The sequence below is a fragment of the Eretmochelys imbricata genome, chromosome 17, assembly GCF_965152235.1.
Source record: "Eretmochelys imbricata isolate rEreImb1 chromosome 17, rEreImb1.hap1, whole genome shotgun sequence".
Classification (NCBI taxonomy): Eukaryota; Metazoa; Chordata; order Testudines; family Cheloniidae; genus Eretmochelys; species Eretmochelys imbricata.
The window spans coordinates 13154095-13172381 of NC_135588.1; the positions used below are offsets into that span (position 1 = coordinate 13154095).

The 18287-nt window shown below is 41.4% G+C and overlaps 2 protein-coding genes across 3 annotated transcripts in view; one reads left to right on the plus strand and one right to left on the minus strand.

The window, feature by feature from the left end:
- Positions 1–2196: 2196 nt before the first annotated feature.
- SBDS (SBDS ribosome maturation factor) lies at positions 2197–10012 on the minus strand. The gene is made up of 5 exons (XM_077836491.1): positions 9793–10012; positions 7396–7525; positions 6016–6216; positions 5224–5388; positions 2197–4444 (listed from the first exon to the last, which is right to left on the minus strand). The coding sequence occupies exons 1-5, from the start codon at positions 9918–9920 to the stop codon at positions 4316–4318; spliced, it is 753 nt and encodes a 250-aa protein (XP_077692617.1). The 5' UTR covers positions 9921–10012; the 3' UTR covers positions 2197–4315.
- Positions 10013–10101: 89 nt separating this feature from the next.
- The window catches only part of LOC144276427 (S-adenosyl-L-methionine-dependent tRNA 4-demethylwyosine synthase TYW1-like), a 125722-nt gene continuing 117536 nt past the window's right edge, over positions 10102–18287 (plus strand). Inside the window, exons 1-6 of one of the 2 annotated variants that reach the window (XM_077836488.1) lie at positions 10102–10193; positions 11137–11433; positions 14100–14242; positions 15059–15199; positions 15757–15858; positions 16585–16779. In XM_077836488.1, coding sequence (XP_077692614.1) covers positions 11400–11433; positions 14100–14242; positions 15059–15199; positions 15757–15858; positions 16585–16779 — 615 coding nt within the window. In that variant the 5' untranslated portion in view covers positions 10102–10193; positions 11137–11399. Of the gene's footprint in view, positions 10194–10464; positions 10806–11136; positions 11434–14099; positions 14243–15058; positions 15200–15756; positions 15859–16584; positions 16780–18287 lie in introns of those variants that run through there. The other variant, XM_077836490.1, reaches the window with a different exon arrangement.

Consider the following 18287-nt stretch of genomic DNA (forward strand, 5'->3'; position numbering starts at 1 on the left):
AAAACCTAACTTCCAGCATTAAGGGGTAAGTAATAAGATACTAGTAACAGAAATTGACCAAACCACCTACAATTCAGCTCTTACATGGCAATGGTCATAGAACACTGCCTCTCTATCAGCTGTTTCACACAAGTGCTGTGTGGGTCCATGAGGGAGACCTTGTGTCCTTGTATGCTTGGCTCCTTCCAGGTAGGTGAGTGAGTAAATACATTTGGGGATATAAAAGCTCAGCCTGTACGTGAGACTGTTTTAAGGGCAGGTAACTGTTATTTAACAGTTACCAGCAAGTAACTTTATTTATGCACTACTATTGTGCTGGTTGCCAGAGAACTAACTGGAGGTTTAAAGGAACGTTGATGTATGTGAATGAGGTTAGGGCAAGAGTTTCTACTCTATGATCAATAAACTTGAGCTGTGCCCGTGACCTCCTTCATATATTTATTCTAAAGATTTTTCAGAATCTCTAGAGACTGTCACATGACCTTAACTTGCAGACTGTGGGCACAGAATTATAAGATACACAGTCCAATGTGGTTGGACAGAAGCAGCATCTTCCTAATACAAATAATACAGGTAATTGTTTTAACAAAAATAAAATCCAAACTGCAAAGTGATGTCTTTCAGTGTGAAAACTTCCATGGGGCTGGCAGGAAAATAAGTCAAGCCATTTTGATGTGACTTCTTAAAGGCCAGAGTTGATATCAAAGCCAGGATTAGAGCTAAGGAATTCCTGGTTCCCACTCATATGCTTAAACAGAACTTTAGGGTGGGTGGAAATAACTTCTCTTTGATTTGCCTGTAGGTTCAGCAGCATGACTCGGATGTGATCTACATTTGAAGTGTTTCGGCAATTCAGTAATGCTTTCATCAAGAGGTGAAAAGGTAGAATTTCAGAGTAATCCATTTGCCTGCCACAAAAGTTACTTACACAAAACCACTATATACATTTAGCTACCCAATGATGTCAGCATCAAAACACGTCCTGTCATGAGTGTGGTGCTGCTCAGTTTCCAGACAGGCAGCCTATGCCTGTAGCACTGGAAACGACAAGCATCTTTCATACAGTAGCAAACATGAAATAATATAGGAGCCAAGTTACATCATATGTGCTTTGTGAGAACACTTTAGGAGAAAAGGCATTTTAAATTTAAAGTGCGTTTTAAACTACAGAGCACCACTGAAATACAGGACCCTTTAAAGCGAAGATTAGCAAACAGTCAGTGGAACACATTGGGAGGAAGTGATGTTTTGGAAGATTCCTGCTTCTATAAAAAAAGTACATAGAGCATACAGGACTTTGTGTTTAAGTCTTTACAGCTGGTGTGACACTTCGGAAGCCTGTTTCAGCATATTTGTTAGTCCACAGAACATTTTTTCACTTATCCCTAACATAAGACTGTCTGCATACTTGACTTGTATTTCTATTAGGGAAAGTTTAGCTCTTAATTCAGGATTGGACAGGCTTTTTTGTGGGTCTTAATACATCTATTATTTTGATGTCTTATGGAGATGTGAATGAAACCTTAATTTGGAAGTGCAAGACTGTTTCTATATGATTTTTGTGATGTGGAATACCTTCACTGCTGACACCTGTAGAAGACTCTATAACATACTGTCTCAGAAATTTAAGTACTAGAGACAAGAAACCTAATGGTATCTGCTAAAGAGGGACTCATCTCTGATGAAGAGTAAACATGGTATCCAGCATCTACTTTATCAGAACCAATTTGTACTTGAGGATGTTGTGTATTAAATGTGTATTTAACTGAGATCTTCATACAGACTTCTATGGAAGTAGACAATACAAAATTGTAGCTAAAGTCAGTTGAACATGCAGGACTGAGTAAAAACAGATGTTAATGTTCATAAACATCTAGTCCTATAAGTTAAAAAATCTAAAGTATAGTGAATAAAGTTTCAATTTCTTCTAGCTGTCAGCTTTTTAAAGGTGTATGTATATATTGCTTGGATTTACCTTTAAAGGCAGAGCATGAAATACTGGAAGTTTTTCAGCTCTGAGCACAGACCAAGTAGGTGTACCATGTGCTCCTTTACTAGTCTTCGGCTCTACTTCCTTACTTAACTTGCTTATTCTCTAAACAGTAAGATGACAGAATTGTAAACCTCTACATGCATCTTTTTGAAATGTGAATTGTATCCATATTCAGGAAAACATTGTGCAAGGAAGTACAGGTGTTGAAGCAGAACTGAAAACCACCACAAGTGATAGTCAACTTTAATAAGGTTTGTTTTGATACTTGTCAGCCCTTCTTCCTGACCCATAAATACTAAACAAACCACCTGTACATAAATTACAAAAAGATCAAAAAAACTCCCTCTACAGGAAAAAACTCACCCATATCCTAGAGAAGGCTTTACAGGCTCATAGACTTCCCCCACTATTAACCAGTTTGTGAACTGGCTTCTACTAAATTATTACAACTCATCTCATTCTCTTGCTAGCTCCCAAGCTTCATCACTAAAGAAAAACCAGCTCTAATTATGGATGCAGTGATGGCTGAAGCTGCAGGCAACCCAAAACACTAAATGCAACTAATGAATTGCCCAATTAATCTCAATGGGATATTAGTACTGATGAGTATCTTTGGTACTCAAATATTAGCACAATCAATGTCTTAACATAGTTTAGGTATAGCTACTTAGTCTAGTGTGTGTCCATATAAGGAGACATAGCAGCAAAATCACACAGGTAATTTCAATTTTCAAAATGCTTAATGACTAAGGAGCCCATATCCTATTGACTATCAGTGGGACTTAAACTCCAATGCAACTTAAGTACTTCTAAATTTATTATTAGCCTCCCCTGTAATCTGAACTGTGAACAAGCTCAGGCTGTAAGACTAAAGGGAAGGTAAATGCCTGAGAGGGGGATAGAGGGGCTTTGCTAGGTACTTATGTGTTAGCAGTATGTTTGTTGTAGTTATAAACTAAGAACATATAAGTCTTTGCAGAAAATGTATGCATCAAATCGGAGGACAGCTGACAACTTCATCACAAAATACATATGCAGCTTAGCTCTAGGAGTCAGCAAGTGACCCGTGTACTTGCTCATCCCCTAAAACTAGGAAACAGAAATTGTGCCAAACAACTAATGCATGTTTTGCTGCATTGTACTCCGTCAGAAGTTGTTTAATTACAGGGGCACTATTTAAACTCCATGTTTATCCTTGATCTATCTATGGATGGGTAGGTGAGTTAGTATCATTTATTCTCTTTTTCCCTCTATTTTGTATTCTCTCTCAGGAAGTATGAATGCATCCCTTGGAGTTGCTTAGCTGTATTATTCATACACTATCTAGTTTGAAAAAACTGTACTGTAATTATAGCGAGAAAATAGTTTAGAGTGCTATATCTTCTGCAGCAGGTTAGTTGATAGAAAGTGTGTGTGTATGTGGACATCACCAAAACATACAAAGGGTCTAAAATGACAATACTAGAGAAGTTGAAAGCATTTTGGCTTTTATCTTTGATGAGAAAAGGAACATACAACTTCTAGCAGTGGAAAATCTCAGTGAGCAGATACCTTGATCTAGAATAGATCAGGTTTATTTTAGTAGTGAGTTTTTGCAGATTGTGGAAGCACAGCTTCAGCCTCACAGAAGCATAGAAGACTACTACACTTGTGCCAGATCCTATAAAATATAAGTATTATAATTCATTTATAGTTGAAAGAATGAATTAGGGGAACACTTTTTTCCCCCAAGTTAGAATGTATATTTTGCATGTGTCCCATGAATAATATAGAAGAATGGTCTGCTATTTGAAAATGGCTAAAGTTCTCTAGCAGTAGCATGTGGCAGTCTAGGTCACACCTACTTATGTTGCCATTAAACAAGGTTAATATTGTACACAAACTCTGTGCACTGGTTTAAGTGACACTTCATTTAATTCACTTGCCTGTGCATGTTTCTCCTCATACACAATAAGCCTCTCTGGGATATATGCAGTCTTCCACCCAGCACTCAATTAAAGGGAAAAGGACTTGGCCCACTGGATAGCACCAGTGACTACTGATAATCAATACCCACACCAAAACAAAAGCTAGTATAGCCTTTCACTGTTAAATCCTATAGCTTTATCCTTAGTGCAAATCGAACACTCAAAACACCTCTTTATTAAAAAGGCACTTGTTACCCAGACAGATGCAAGGAAATGTGGCATAGAAAAATCTCAAATAGAACTAGTGACAGCAGTTATTTGGCAGCAATAGGTTGGAAAAACAAAAGTAACAATGAGGTGGCTTAAGTCTACCTATTAATAGTGTTTACCACAAAAGTGAGGTTGATGAAGGGTTTTATTCAAACTTTTCATCTCCTTCTTCCACATCTTTCAAACTGAGTACTTCAAGCGAGCCTTTCCCTTTAGTCTCACACCGGATCAGTTCATCTATCTCCCTGAAGCAGCCTGGGTCAATGAGGCACACCTGAAACATTTTACATATCAGTGAAGATTTTAGCCTACACTGTTTCCTTTTCTCCAATGGCATTTTAATTTACAGAGATGACTGACCCAATAGGCCTGAAGAAAGCTTTTCCACATTCCTAAAAGCCTATATTTAATCAATCCACATGGATCCATCTTTTCTTTAAGGGAGTTTTGCAACTCCACCTGCCGATGCTTGACTTGCTGATAATGCAGCAGTGAAATTGCAGAAGCAGCCCAGTCTGTTGTACATATCCCAAAGTATTACTAATTACACATTGTTTTATTATTTTGGGGGAATACCTTTTAAATAAATTACAGTACTGTCAGAACTGAATTGCAGTAACATACAGTGCAAAACACATGCACCATAAGATAATGAAAATTTAACATCCTAACATATAGGGGACTGGCAAAATGAGGATGTTAAACATAGCACTCACTAAAAGTTGCTGCATTATACTTTAAGTTTGAGCAGTAATTCTACAACAAATATGGGTACAGGAAGATAACCGAGTCATGCCTGCTGGTTAAGAACTCTCATTCCTCAAGTAAGTGTTCTGACAGTCCTGAGCCTTGCAAGGCTTGAAAGCAGTCACAAAGACCATGAAGAATTAAAATACCAAAACAAAACCCAAAACACTTAAATTATGCATCCGATTAATTCAGATTTCAGCACTTTAGTTCAATTTCAGCTAACCCAAACACAGGTTTTACATGTAGCTTTCAAAAGACAGCAACTAAATGTAGACAAATTAACTATGGAAACTAGATTCTTACAATTTCTAACTGCTCATCGAAGTCTTCGCTCTCTATAACTTTGATCAGTGGTTTGAGCTTCTCTTTTAGCTTCTTGCCCTCTTTTGCTGGGAGAATAAACCGCAGTCTCATGTGAGCCCGCTCAATCTGCATAGTCTCCTTTAACTGTCTGATCACTTCCAAAGCCTGCAAAAGACATTAACTACAAATGAAATTCACTTATACTCATTTGTTATTTACATAGCACCACATCTCACTCAGACTGAGCATTATTTACAACAGCTTATAGATGCTCCAGAAACATTCCTTGTTAACATCCCCTGGAATTCTCCAGGAATACATTTGGTATATTATCAGAACTGATTATTGAGAAGATCTGCCTTTTTATGTTAAAGTATTGCTGGCATTGGACTTAAGGTGTCAGAAAAGCTGGAAATGTTAAACAAGGTGGTTATATCGAAACTATAAAAGCCAGGACATTTAAAATTAAGGATAAACACACTGTCCCACTGAACAAGAGGTAAGACGACAGCATGAGTGTTGAGTATTCTTGCTTTTGTTTTACACCCAATGTTGCTGCTGTTTTAATAATCTGTAGTTTGTTTCCCTTGTTTCATGGGCAGATACAAACCAAATTACAAAGTTTCAGAACATATGTTTCTTTCTGACATTCAGCTCCTGTGCCACCTCTGTGTCAAACAATGCTTACCTACCATCCTTGGATTTAGGCTCAAGTGACTCCTGTGGATGTTAATAATGAAACTGCATACAAAATTTTAAGTTTAAACAGAATTTTTGGGGAGTGATACTGACCTGCTGTTTGGTACTCTTGTTTGGTTTAACAGAATAGTGGATATCCTTCATGGCTCTTTCTATAAGGATTACTGTGTATGGCCTCTTTGTTTCAGGATTCACACATTTCTCAGCGACAATAGTTGCAATATCTCTAAACATCTGCTCCAATTGTGTGTGTCGCTCTTTGTCAGACACCTGCAACTCCCCTTTTGTTAAAATCTAGACGTGATTAATCAAGAATGAAAAATTCTATTAAATAGTTATACATATTTGACTGAGGAATAGAAGTCCTAGCTCTGGGAAAGTTATTGATTTGTTTTCAAAGTTAACAGTTACACACACACACACACACACACACACACACACAAAGCTAAGACATACCATATGTATATTATATATAAAAAATAGTGTATATATATTTAATTTGACTAGGTTATTCTGCAGCATGTCAAGTACAACCTTAGAATTTTTTCATAATACAAAAAACCCTAACGCAGAAGTGTAATGCTTGTTTCATCAAACTATAAAAAAGAAACTAGTGTTTTTAAGATAAGGGTCAAATCCTACAAGTGAAGTTAACAGTTTATATACATGTACCAACAAGGGAACCAAAAAAAATAAATCATAACAGGTTTATCTTGAACACTGAAACTATTTCAAAATAAACAGCATTACTGAATATCCTCTTTGATTAAAAATGCAGATTAACTATTCACCCCCACTCATTCCTTTTACATTATAAATACACCAATATAACTAAAAAATCCTTTGGATCAAAACATGTGTGAAACAAAACTATTACCTCTCTCCCGCCATCCCTATCTTCCAGTAGAAATTGGTCTAAAGTTCTTTGGGACGGGGACTTTGCTTCTGACATGTACGTAAAGGACAATGCATCCTAATGATGCTATATAAAAAGTGCAAGGGTCAGAACTCAGTTTTATAACTCTCACTGGAAAGATCAGGTATCAAGAAGAATGCCCCTTCCCTCCCCACCAGGAAGCTGGTTCAGTAGCGACTGAAAGAGAAACGTATCCTTGACTGAATCAGCAACACACTTGTCTATAGCAACTAGGCATTGCATGGACATCCCCTATCAGTCGACTGATCTGATAGGACCCTGCTTTGTTCACAAGACAAGCACAAAGTGGTGCTGAAGACCACAGATTTAAAGCACTTTATTTCCAAAGAGAAGGGAAAGAATGTGTTTACCCAAACCTGATCAATAATTCAAAAAACCCACCACCACGTAATATACTAGAAAATTCATTAATCTCTAACAGCATCAATTGACAGATGGAGATTCAGTTAGCTAAATTTTAATGGAGGATGGCTAGAATCTTCTGTGATTCACAATAAGGTGTGTTAACTCTATGCTTTCATGTATGGAGGACCTACCATCTTGCAGATTTCTGTTTGGTCATCAGTTCCAAAAGCTTTGAGGAGATCTTCCTTCTTTGCAACTTGACCTTTAGAGACGTTTACAAATACCGTATTGGTCTGTAGAACTTCATCAATGTCTTTTTCACTGGTAAATAACAATTGTATTCACAATCAGAAAACGTGCAAGCATAGTATTAACTAGCAGGGAGTAGTCTTGTGGTTGCTACTCTCTGTCTGAGGCTAGGGCACCAATTAGTGGAAGCTGGGAACTTGAGTGTGGGCAGCTGTTGGACTTTCTCACCAAGAGGAATGTTGTTTGGGGCCCTCGGTAAACCTAATTGTATCTAACACAACATGGAGATTCCTTTTGTAGCTTTATGGACTGGTTAATTCATTACCAACTTCTTAAGAGGACACCAGCAAGTGACTTAAAGGAGAAACAAATTTCCTTTCTAAATTACTATTACCACATTGGTTGTTAAAAAGGAAAGAATTTTAACATCCAATGTATTTCTCCTCTAGTTTATACTGCTTGTTTACTTTCATCACTTCTTGCAACTGGGACCATGAAAATCAGTTAAGTCGGTCTCATTTTGATTCTCAATGCTGAAACATTTGTATTGCATGCACTGCAGAATGTTTGTTTACAGAGAACTATTTTCACTGGAATTTTAAAAAATGTCAACATTGATTTTAAGAGTTGGTTTTCACAAAAAAAAATTTAGATGCTGGGGTTAAGCAATGGCTAGTTAAGTCAGTGCAGTCATTAATGTTCCTTTAGGACTCCAAATATGACATAAAATATTAATTTTGTGGGACTAGTCTGATTTTTTTTGAAGTTAAACCCTTAGCTATTCAGAGAAACTAAAGAAAAAAACATGGTTGAGACAATGAAATAGAAAAGATTCTCAATAGGCTCTCAAACATTATGCTGATAGGGATAATATAAATCCCAGAGAAAAAGACAGTCAAAGGAAGAGTTTTAGATTGATAGTGACTGCAGGGACAGGTCTTTATTCTCAAACTGCTGTTGCCTCTTCAACATTAGTGGTGCAGAAACATAAAACAAGCACTGCCAACTGCAAGCTTCAGTACAAACATTGCAACACACAAAACAAATCAATATTTTCCAAATAAGAGCAGTCAAAACTGGCAGTAGCAACAGAGTGTATTTCTAAATCCTGAAGTAAAACAACATTCACAAGAAGAAGAGAAGGAGCAACAGGTTCAAAGGAGGGACACTTCCTCATGTAGAAGATAGGAGGACACTTAGAAAAGTTAAGGCAAATAAACTAAAGGTGTGAAGATACCTTCAAAGGGCAAGGAAGGATTCAAGGAGGCTCCAGGAGACTATGCTGGCATAACCCCACAGCATACATGCAGCCTACGCCAACAGAAGGGTTTTTTTCCAATCAGTGAAGGAACACCACCTCCCCTGTTGACAGTAGCTAGGTTGATAGAAGCATTCTTCCCTTGACAAAACTGCAGCACTCAAGGGTGTGTTTTTTCACACCCCTGACGGATGTAGTTACCTCAGCCTAACTTTTAAGGCTATGGCTACACTTGAGAGTGCCACTGTAAACTCTCTAGTGTAGCCGCTCAAAGCAGACAGGAGAGACCTCTCCCATGGATTTAATTAATCCACCTACAACAAGCGGTGGCAGCTATGTCAGTGGAAAAAGCTCTCCCACCGACAGAGCTGTTCACACCAGTGCTTAGCTCCATGCAACTTATGTCACTCAGAGGCTGACTTATACCGACATAAGTGGTAATGTAGACACAACCTGAGTGTAGGCCACGCTTAGTTACAGGAAACTAAGGCAGTGTTTACTCCTGAATGAGAGCATCTACATGCTTTAACTTATGAGCATGGACTCTTCAAATTCCAGAGAGCCCCCATGTAGACAGAATTGGTGTTTTCAGACCCCCCTCAGTAACTCAGGGCAGAGCCAACTCCTAGCTTCCCTGCATGCTGCGAACCCCTCCCCCAATGCCTGGGTGGGAATCGCTCCTGGAGTAGGATGAGGGCAGGTCACCCCCGCTCTGTAAACGTTGGCACCAGCTAGAGAAGTAGGGTACTGGTGAGTCAGCCCAGCCGGGGGAAGGGCCTGACCTGGTCCATTTCACTAGGAGCTAGATGTTGGCAGGCACCGCTTCCCAGCACCGCCTGGGGCATCCACCCCCCTCCGCCCCAGACATCCGAGTCTTCTCCCCTTCAGAAACCCCCCCAGCGACGAGGGTCCCACCTCAAACGTCTCCCCGGGCCCTCACCCGCCTCCCAGCCCTGCACCCACACCGGACTCCCCCCCCCCTTCCCCAGCAGCCCTGCACCTGCCTCAGCCCTCCCCGCCCCCAGATCTCCCTCCTCCCCACAACCCTGCAGCCCCAGCCCCAGCCCCAGCCTGTACTCACGCCCCGCTCCGCCAGCCCATGACTTTGTTGCGGTAGCAGGCGATCTCGAAGCGCTTCCCAGCGCGCCGGGTCCGCACCACGGCCACGTTGGTGAGGCGGATCTGGTTGGTGGGGGTGAAGATGGACATGGCGGCGCAGGGGGCCCGGGGCCAGTCAAGCGGCGGAGACCGGAATGGAAGCCTGTCAACAAGCGGCGCTGCGCCACGGCTATTAACCACCGCCCCCGCTTGTGACGTCGGCGCAGCTCCGGAACCAGGCGGCTCGAAGGGCCGCCGAAAGGCGTCCGGGGCGGGAAACGCAGCCCGCGAATCAAGGGTTCCGGGGCAGCGGCCGCACAGGGAGAAGAGCGCGCGGTGTGGGGGTGTGTGCGCGCGCGCGTGTGACTGCTCCTCGCGCGTGGGGTCAGTTCCCCCCTCCCAGGGGCCCAGTCTTCCCGGGGGCGGGAGGGCGCCAGGCCACGGCTCCCGGGCGCGGGGCGCCGCGGCACGCTGGGGGGGGGCGGGGGGTCTGATCGTGCCTGCCCCGGCGCCCGGGAGAGGGGCGGTTTGAAAGCATTGCCCCGAGCCGGCCCTGCCGTGCACGGTTCCCCTGAGGCGCACCCGGGCCTGCCCCCAGCCCCCCGGACCTAGGGGGCAGGACGCGGCCTGTCAGGGAGTGTCATCCCGCCATGGGCCCTCCGTGGCAGCGGGCCACCCCCTGAGCCACACACCAGACCCCAGCGGACCACACCGCCGTGATGGTGCATTCATATGAGCGCATCGCACCGCGGTTATGGCCGGAGCGCCGTCAACGGACAGGGTGCTGCGGAGGCGGCAGAGAGACCGGCCCCGCCGGAGGAGCTCACACCCAGTCAGCCCGCGCGCCCATCACCGTGTCGTCTTGGCCGCGTGCCTCCCTTCTCTGGGGCATGGATGCCAGTGGCTCCTGGGTGGGGTTCCTCGACAGCAGCGAAATGCTCCAGAGGGCCGGCTGGCGTGGGGGACGGTGTTCCCGTGATTGTGTCGGAGACGGGGGTGAGAGTGGCCTGGCTCTGTGCGTTTTTTTGTAGCACGGCGTGTTCCCCGGGCGGGCTGCGTTTCTGCCTGTCGCTCTGTGCTTCAGTGTGTTTCTGTGACTGTTCGTGGCATTCGGTTTCTATGCGACCGCGTGTGTGGGGTGTGTGTAGGATCGGCTGCTCCCCCCCCGCCCCCCGCCGTGATTGTCTTTACTGTATTATTTTAGTGTCCCATTTCTTTAGCCCGGTGAAGTGGCACTGCCAATCTGATGGTTTGCGTATGAGAGATTGTTTTTCTATGACTGTAAATGTTTAGAGTGTTTGTGATCGCCTGTGTTTTTGTTTTCTAGGCATGAGGAAGAAAACACTGCCACACCAGCCCTGAGCTCTGTGTAGCTTTCTTTTCATGAGTAGCAATCTATGAAGTGAAGTGGGGAGGAAGGAGAAAAAACCTCCCAGCATCCCTCTGCAAACAGCATGGCTGCCCCCAGCCGCTCCTGTGGATTTCTCTGTCTCAGTTAAGTTTGTTACCTAAGACGTAGAAGAGTAGCTGCAAATTGCCACATCACGCTCTGGAATACTGAATTTTTGGCTGGTGTTTCAGGTCTTAACTATGCCGGCTGCTTGTGCTGATGCTCATGCCATGGGTAAGTACTATTGTGTGGAGAGACCTGGTGAGATCGTTGTTACTAGTGCCCTGACAGAGGACATATCTCCTATTAAACTGAAATGATACTGATTTAGCCATCACGCATCAGGAATAGCCTGTTATCCTGCTGCTCCCAGCAAGGTGGGAACAGGCTCGCTCACTTGCCGCTTTTAGTTCTGAGTGCGTCATACGCTCGGTTGCTTATTCTTTTAAAAAGGGGTCAAATTAGTGCCAAGCCTGGAAGGGGTGACCCCTGTGACCAATATCTTAAAACCTTAGGGCTGCTGGGACCACCGAGTGCAGGCTGGCTTTACAGATAGAAATGAGTTTGGAACATGTCTCTGATGGAAACACCCAAAGTGAAATCTGTTAGTATCAGAGAAATGTAAGAAACAATAATATGAAGGTAACCCTGAATTATTGCTGCACCCTTCTCCGGTGGTGCCCCTGGGGGAAGCATCTCTGAGCCAGCTAATAGCCTTGGCTTTTGGGTGTTAATTTCCAGCCAGGGTTCAAGGGTGTTAATTACAGGCAGCTGAGTGTATCTAAACTCCATAAAGGGAAGGTATGTGTGACTGGGAGCAGTGAGGAACGGGAGGGGTTATCTTTGGGGTTATGAGTTTTCTGCATGGGAGGAGGGTAATTAGAGATTTTGGCCAGATTGCTTTTAGGTGGGATTGAATTAGAAACTGTTGCAATAAAACCTTGACCCAGAGGATTATTTGGATTCAAAGCTGAGCGTCTAATAAACCTTTTTGTTTGAAGAGTTACCCTCTCTGGCCTTGCTTCAGTGGGTAAGCGACATTATCCCCATTTTATAAAGAGTGGGAATGAGAGTAGAGAGGTTGAGAAGGAGACTTGTTACAGATGAAATATCAAGCCACTGGTAGAGCAGGGAATAGTACCGAGGTCTCCAGACTTCTAGGAAAACATACTTTTTTTAGATATCCCTTTTACCAAAAAGGCATTTTTGTTCCAAGGAAGGCTAGGCTAAGCTTTTATTTGCCTGGCGCTCCTGGTTTGGTTGTGGACCTTGGAAACTAGTTTATTAACTGAGCTGATTCTAAAGGGCTTGTTTAGATTAGGGCAATTTGCAATTGTGTGATTACATCTGTGTAGTCACACTGGTGCAAATTTCCATCTAGACAAGCTTTTTGGGTTTTTGCTGCTTCAAGAATATTGGAAAACATCTGTTGCTCACAGTGATTTTCGCAAACATTTTCTGGTCTCCAGCATTGTCTGTACTACAACTCTGGCCTCTGACAGGCAGCTGCTTGTAGGGTTGGCTCTGGTTACAGACTGCTGTCTCAGTGGCTCCTCATTTCTTTCCTTTCAAGTAGCTCATTCTGATTGAAATGCTAGGCAAGGCTGGCCAGCTGTGGAATTGGGGCAATGAATTAACAAGTGAGCTGACAATCAGTGTGAGAAGTCTTATGACTATTCCCAATGTAGGTTGCTGAGAAAACCAAATATTTTGCGTTCAGTTTCCAAGAAACTTTCCTTTCCCTTACTTGCACTCTTTTGTTGGATAGCAGACCTGATCTCAGACTCCAGTACCTATTAGAGTCATGATGTAGGAGCCCAGTTAGGAGCATGAGAAGTAATAATGTGAATGCTCAATCCCTGCTCTTCAGAAAGAATTAATTTAATGAGTTAGTCTTATTTTGTTAGCTTATGATCTTTAAGCCTTTTGCACATAACCAGTAAAGACAGAGAATGGGGAAGTAGTACTGTTTACTACACTGTAACGTATATTGCTCTTAATACTATACTTTAAAAGCTAATCCTGTTTTTAAATAAAAACCTTGTGGTTATGCGCCTTGTACAATGCTGATAAAGTATGTTCAGTTTAATCAAAATATTAAGCATGTCTTGATACACAGTTTATTAAAACTTGTATAATTTGAGCAGTTTGTAATTGTTCTAATCCTGCACTGAGCTCTTTGAAGTCAGCAGAGCTCTATATAGGTGCAAGGTTTTGCACTCATTGGATTTGTTGCAAGACTGAGGCCAATGAGATGAAGTTTGGCTTTTGCATTAAGACTGTATTAATTCTTAAGCGTCTATAATGGCACAAGTATCAGAAGGATAGCCGTGTTAGTCTGTATCCACAAAAAAATGAGGAGTCCGGGGGCACCTTAAAGACTAACAGATTTATTTTGGGCATAAGCTTTCGTGGGTAAAAACCCCACTTCTTCAGATTCATCTGCAGTGGTTTTTTAACCACGAAAGCTTATGCCCAAATAAATCTGTTAGCCTTTAAGGTGCCACTGGACTCCTCTTTTTTTTTTTAATAATGGCATAGAACAAGTTTAAGACTAAGCGCACCAGAGCTATGTTGTTGAAACTTAGGATGTCATGTAACAACAGTCCAAGGCTTTGGCCTGCATATGAGAATGTAGTTATGCTCGGTCTATGCAGCAGTATCTTACTGGGTGAAAGGCCAGCTAGTCCCTAATTCATTTATAATGGTTGTGTCCATAGTCAAAAGCCATTTCAATTTCTGCCTGTCCTTGCGTGATCTGGAGACTGAGAATCTTTAAGGTCATGAGACTGGTAGATGCTGTGTGTGTGTGTGTTGCTTTTTTAAAATGGTTGATGAAGGAAACTACTGCTGCTTTTGCTGAGTTGGAAGAGGGCAGTCATGATTTATTCTCATTTTAGATGCATCAGGGGATACATGGAGCTTCTTCTACACTCATCTGATGTCCTTATGGCTAAACAGGTTTTACATCTACTCTTGTGCAGCTTTTGGCATCGGTATTTGGATCTGCTTTCAGTTCATTACCACCAAAGCCAAAAAGCAGGTAACTGAGACTTCACAATTCTAGCATTTATAGTCTTTCAACTGGAAGTATCCCAGAGTGTAACAACAGTAATCCTTTGATTACTACTGAAATGTATCCCACTTTGATGTGGGAATGTGGCATTTCATTTCAGTGTAGTCCGCTCTAGGCCACGTGCAAGTCCTAATTTCTTAAAGTTTAAATGTGGCTTAGCATACTCGAAAATCATAGTACTTGAAGTGTGTTAGAAATATATCAAAAGTATACCTGCTGAATATTTTACTGCTTTGTAACCGACATGTGAATTGATCTCACATAATCGCTTCTGTTTGTTATGTGAAGATTTGACATTCTGGACGGGGCCAGCACTTTTTCAAATGTAGAATCCTATCTCTGCCAGCTGCTTACACCTGATGTTTTAGAATCAAGTCCTGTTCCCATTGAAGTTAATCATAAAAATTCCATGATTTCACTAGGAGCAGGAGTATGCCATTCAAGAGGGTAAAAACTCCCTAATAAAATATTCAGTTGTGTATGTGGGTGAAGTGTGTAGATATGTGGGATGGGAGGAAGGCATGTCTTCAGACACCTGCTGTGATCAAGTCACGCCCTATAGTCTGAGATAAGATTACAGAAACATGGCTTATTTAAATGAGAGGATGCTAGTTTGATTGTTTTTATGGGCCAGTTGTAACTCTAAAAATGATCACTGTTACATTTGCTAGTGCTCACCAACCTAATGCTGAAGATCTGACCAGGTGGTTTGCATTTTATGTGAAAACTAGCTTAAGATGAGTTTGAAAGGGGTAAGATTGGGATACTACAATTGTTTTGTAGGATGAAAAATCCACCCAGAAGCTAACTCCATCTAAAGTAACAAAAGACGTGCTAATAAATGGATATACAATGCCAAAGACGAAGGAGGTTTATGTTGCTGGGGTGAAGGTTTTCTATGGCTCTCAGACTGGCACTGCTAAGGTAAAAGTAACTTTATTCTACTTGGACAAAGTTAATTCAAAATGTTATTGAAGTGTAACTTTGGCTTGCAAACAGTGCATTGTGCAAGAACCTGAAAGTGAAATTGACTAGGTTTTTTGTTGTCCAATACAATGAAAAAAGTGAAGAGGAAATTAGTTTTTAAATAATTATTCATCTTGAAAAATCTAAGGGTTATTACGTGAACCCTTTAAAATATACTCTATTAATCTGTTGGTGTCACTTTAAACTCCTCTTGTGTGGAGAGATTCTGCTTTATAATGTTTCTCTGACAAAGACAAAAACTGATTAAAGTTGAGTGATTTTTGTGTGTCTGTAGAAATACTCACTTTTTCCAAAACCAAATGCACTTCACTTTTAAAAAAAGAAAATGTGTGTTTTATAGTTGTCTTTGTTCTATTTCTGTCCGTGATAGCCATATGAAATATCAGCTTCTTGTTAAAAGGTTTGTGAGTTTCTAACGCCCTCTCTTGAATTTGTTTGGCTCTTCCTTCGGTTGGATTATTGCAGATAAAGCCTTTCCATGTCTCTCTCTCCAGGGATTTGCAACAATTCTTGCTGAAGCTATTCTCTCCCTTAATTTGCCTGCAGAAATCATTAACATGAGAAACTATGATCCAGATGATTGTCTAGCCGAAGAGGTTAGTATTTTTCTTTCTTCCCCTTCCTAGAGAGGTAAAGTATATAAATGTAACAATTCCCTGGGTCTGTTGAGAGGTCTTATCTCTTCTGCATCTCCCTGCAGACCTCCCCCAGTTCTCTGCAAATCCCATAAGATTTGTGTTGAAGAGTGCATCTTTGGGGTAAATGGAAACCTTCAATGCTGGGCTTCTTACAGCCTAAAACACCACCTTGAAGTAATTTAATATTAGCCCTTATTTGACATCAACTTGCTATTTCTTTTCTAAGAGAAGGTAGAATGATAGTCTGTCTAGAACACAGACCTATGATCCTGGGAGATCTGAGTTCTTTTCTTGGTTCTGCTGCAAGCTTTCTCAGTAAGATAGAGATATTTCTCAAGTCCTTGCCTCAGTGTCCTGTCTGGGAGTAGTAATAGTTCTTCCCTACTTCACTGGGGTGTTGAGATTTATTTAGTTAATGTTCATAAAGTTCCTTTAGATCTTTGAATGGAAATGCTGTATGGGGCAAAATGTTTATTAATACAGTTTCCCAATTTATTGAATCCATGGTTTATACAAAGTGAATTTACCAGCTTCATGCCTAGGGTTTTCTGCCCTAGACTTCATACCTAGACTTCTAAAAAGACAATAACATTCTCTTCCTGACGCTCTAATATTAAAGTTGTTTTAGAAAATGCACTGATCATCCCTTTAAAATATTCTTTTCCTCTGCTATGCTGTCTTCAGGCAATCAGCAAAAATATTTGTGTGTTTCTGGTTGCTACCTACACTGATGGACAGCCAACTGAAAATGCAGCATGGTTCTGCAAATGGTTAGAAGAGGCTGTGAATGACTTTAGGTTTGGCAAAACCTATCTGAAAGGCATGAGATACGCTGTGTTTGGCTTGGGAAATTCATTATATGTGGACCACTACAACACGGTGAGTTTCTCTGGATTTTCTTTTTGTTTTCTGATCCTGAAGAATTGCTAAGCATCTTTGGTGTCTGCAGACATCAGTGAGATTGATAGTGTTCTTCACCGCTCAGGTTAGGCAGTTAGTGTTCTGGAGATTCCTTGCTTTTAAGAGGAAGTTGGAAAATTAGATGTTTAAAGGATGCAGTATTTAAGGCCAGATCCAACTCCCCTTCAAGTGCAGCACCCATTCAAAGTGAAGAGGAATGATTCCTATTGGTACTATGTTAACCTGTGGATTGTTTTCCCCAGGATGGCAATTCAGACACTTGTAAAACTATATAGTAACTCTGATCCCCAGCCTTTGTAATATTTACAGAATACATTTTGTAAATCTCTCATTGTGAAATGAATTTCCAGGCTTTTAAAACCAGTAATTAGTAGATAAAGCTGTTATATTTGTTTTGTCAGAGGCTGTTCTGTATGTTTTTTAAAGAGCAAAATAAACCACTGACTTATTGCTTCTTTCCCTTTTTTAAAGTACTCCTTTCTCTGCATTTCATTTACTATACTGGATCATGTACATCTTGATATTCGCCAACTATGTGATAGTCTGATGGTGTTTAACCTTATGAATTGACTGAGATTATCTAAATCAGAAAGAGAAAAAATATGTAGTTTATCAGACTAATGTACTTGTACGGTGCTTGATGGCCTGATGGCAACACCTGGTATTCTACATACGTAGGTTTAGTTATTACTAGCAAATGCTGTGAAATGAAAAACTATCCCCTAAAACACATCTATTATAGAATCCTAGAAATACAGGGCTGGAATGAACCTCAAGAAGTCATCGAATCCAGCGTCCTGTGCTGAAGCAGGACCAGGTAAACTTAGACCATCTCTTACAAGTGTTTGTCCAACCTGTTTTTAAAATCCTCTAGCGATGGAGATTCCACAACCTTCTTTGGAAACCTCTTCCAGAGCTTAACTATGCTTAGAGTTAGAAAGTTTTTCCTAATGTCTAACCTAAATCTTCCTTGCTGCAGATTAAGCCCATTACTACTTCTCCGACCTCAAGTGGACACGGAGAACACAGTCCTCTTTAGGACAGCCCTGAACAGATTTGAAGACTGTTATCGGGTCCCTTCTCAGCCTTCTTTGCTTAAGACTAAACATGCCCAGGTTTTTTTAACCTTTCCTCACAGGTCAGGTTTTCTAAACCTTTTATCATTTTTGTTGCTCTCCTCTGGACTCTCTCCAGTTTGTTCACATCTTTTCTACAGTTTAGCACCCTGAATTGGACAGACTCAGTGGTGATATCAATACTGTTTTACTGATGAAGAAACTATGAGGTATAGAGCTAAGGTTTAAGTTCATACTCTGCATCTAACAGAGCTGGTATTAGAGCGCAGAAATCCCTGGTTCCCAATCACTTAGTCAGCCTGCTATGGCCGTGCATCTAGCCACATCTTTCTAAATTCCTGTCCAATTTGTTTTCTGAATTACTGTCTCTGTGAGTTCCTGGGCCTTGTT

What these genes read in the sequence shown, in the direction of transcription:
- SBDS (XM_077836491.1), bottom strand. Translation starts at nt 9,920, where the DNA reads ATGTCCATCTTCACCCCCACCAACCAGATCCGCCTCACCAACGTGGCC. An exon ending in ACAAGAGTACCAAACAGCAG is followed by an intron (nt 5,389 to 6,015) that starts GTCAGTATCACT and finishes TGTCTTTTGCAG; the next exon opens with GCTTTGGAAGTGATCAGACA. An exon ending in TCGATGAGCAGTTAGAAATT is followed by an intron (nt 4,445 to 5,223) that starts GTAAGAATCTAG and finishes AAAATGTTTCAG; the next exon opens with GTGTGCCTCATTGACCCAGG.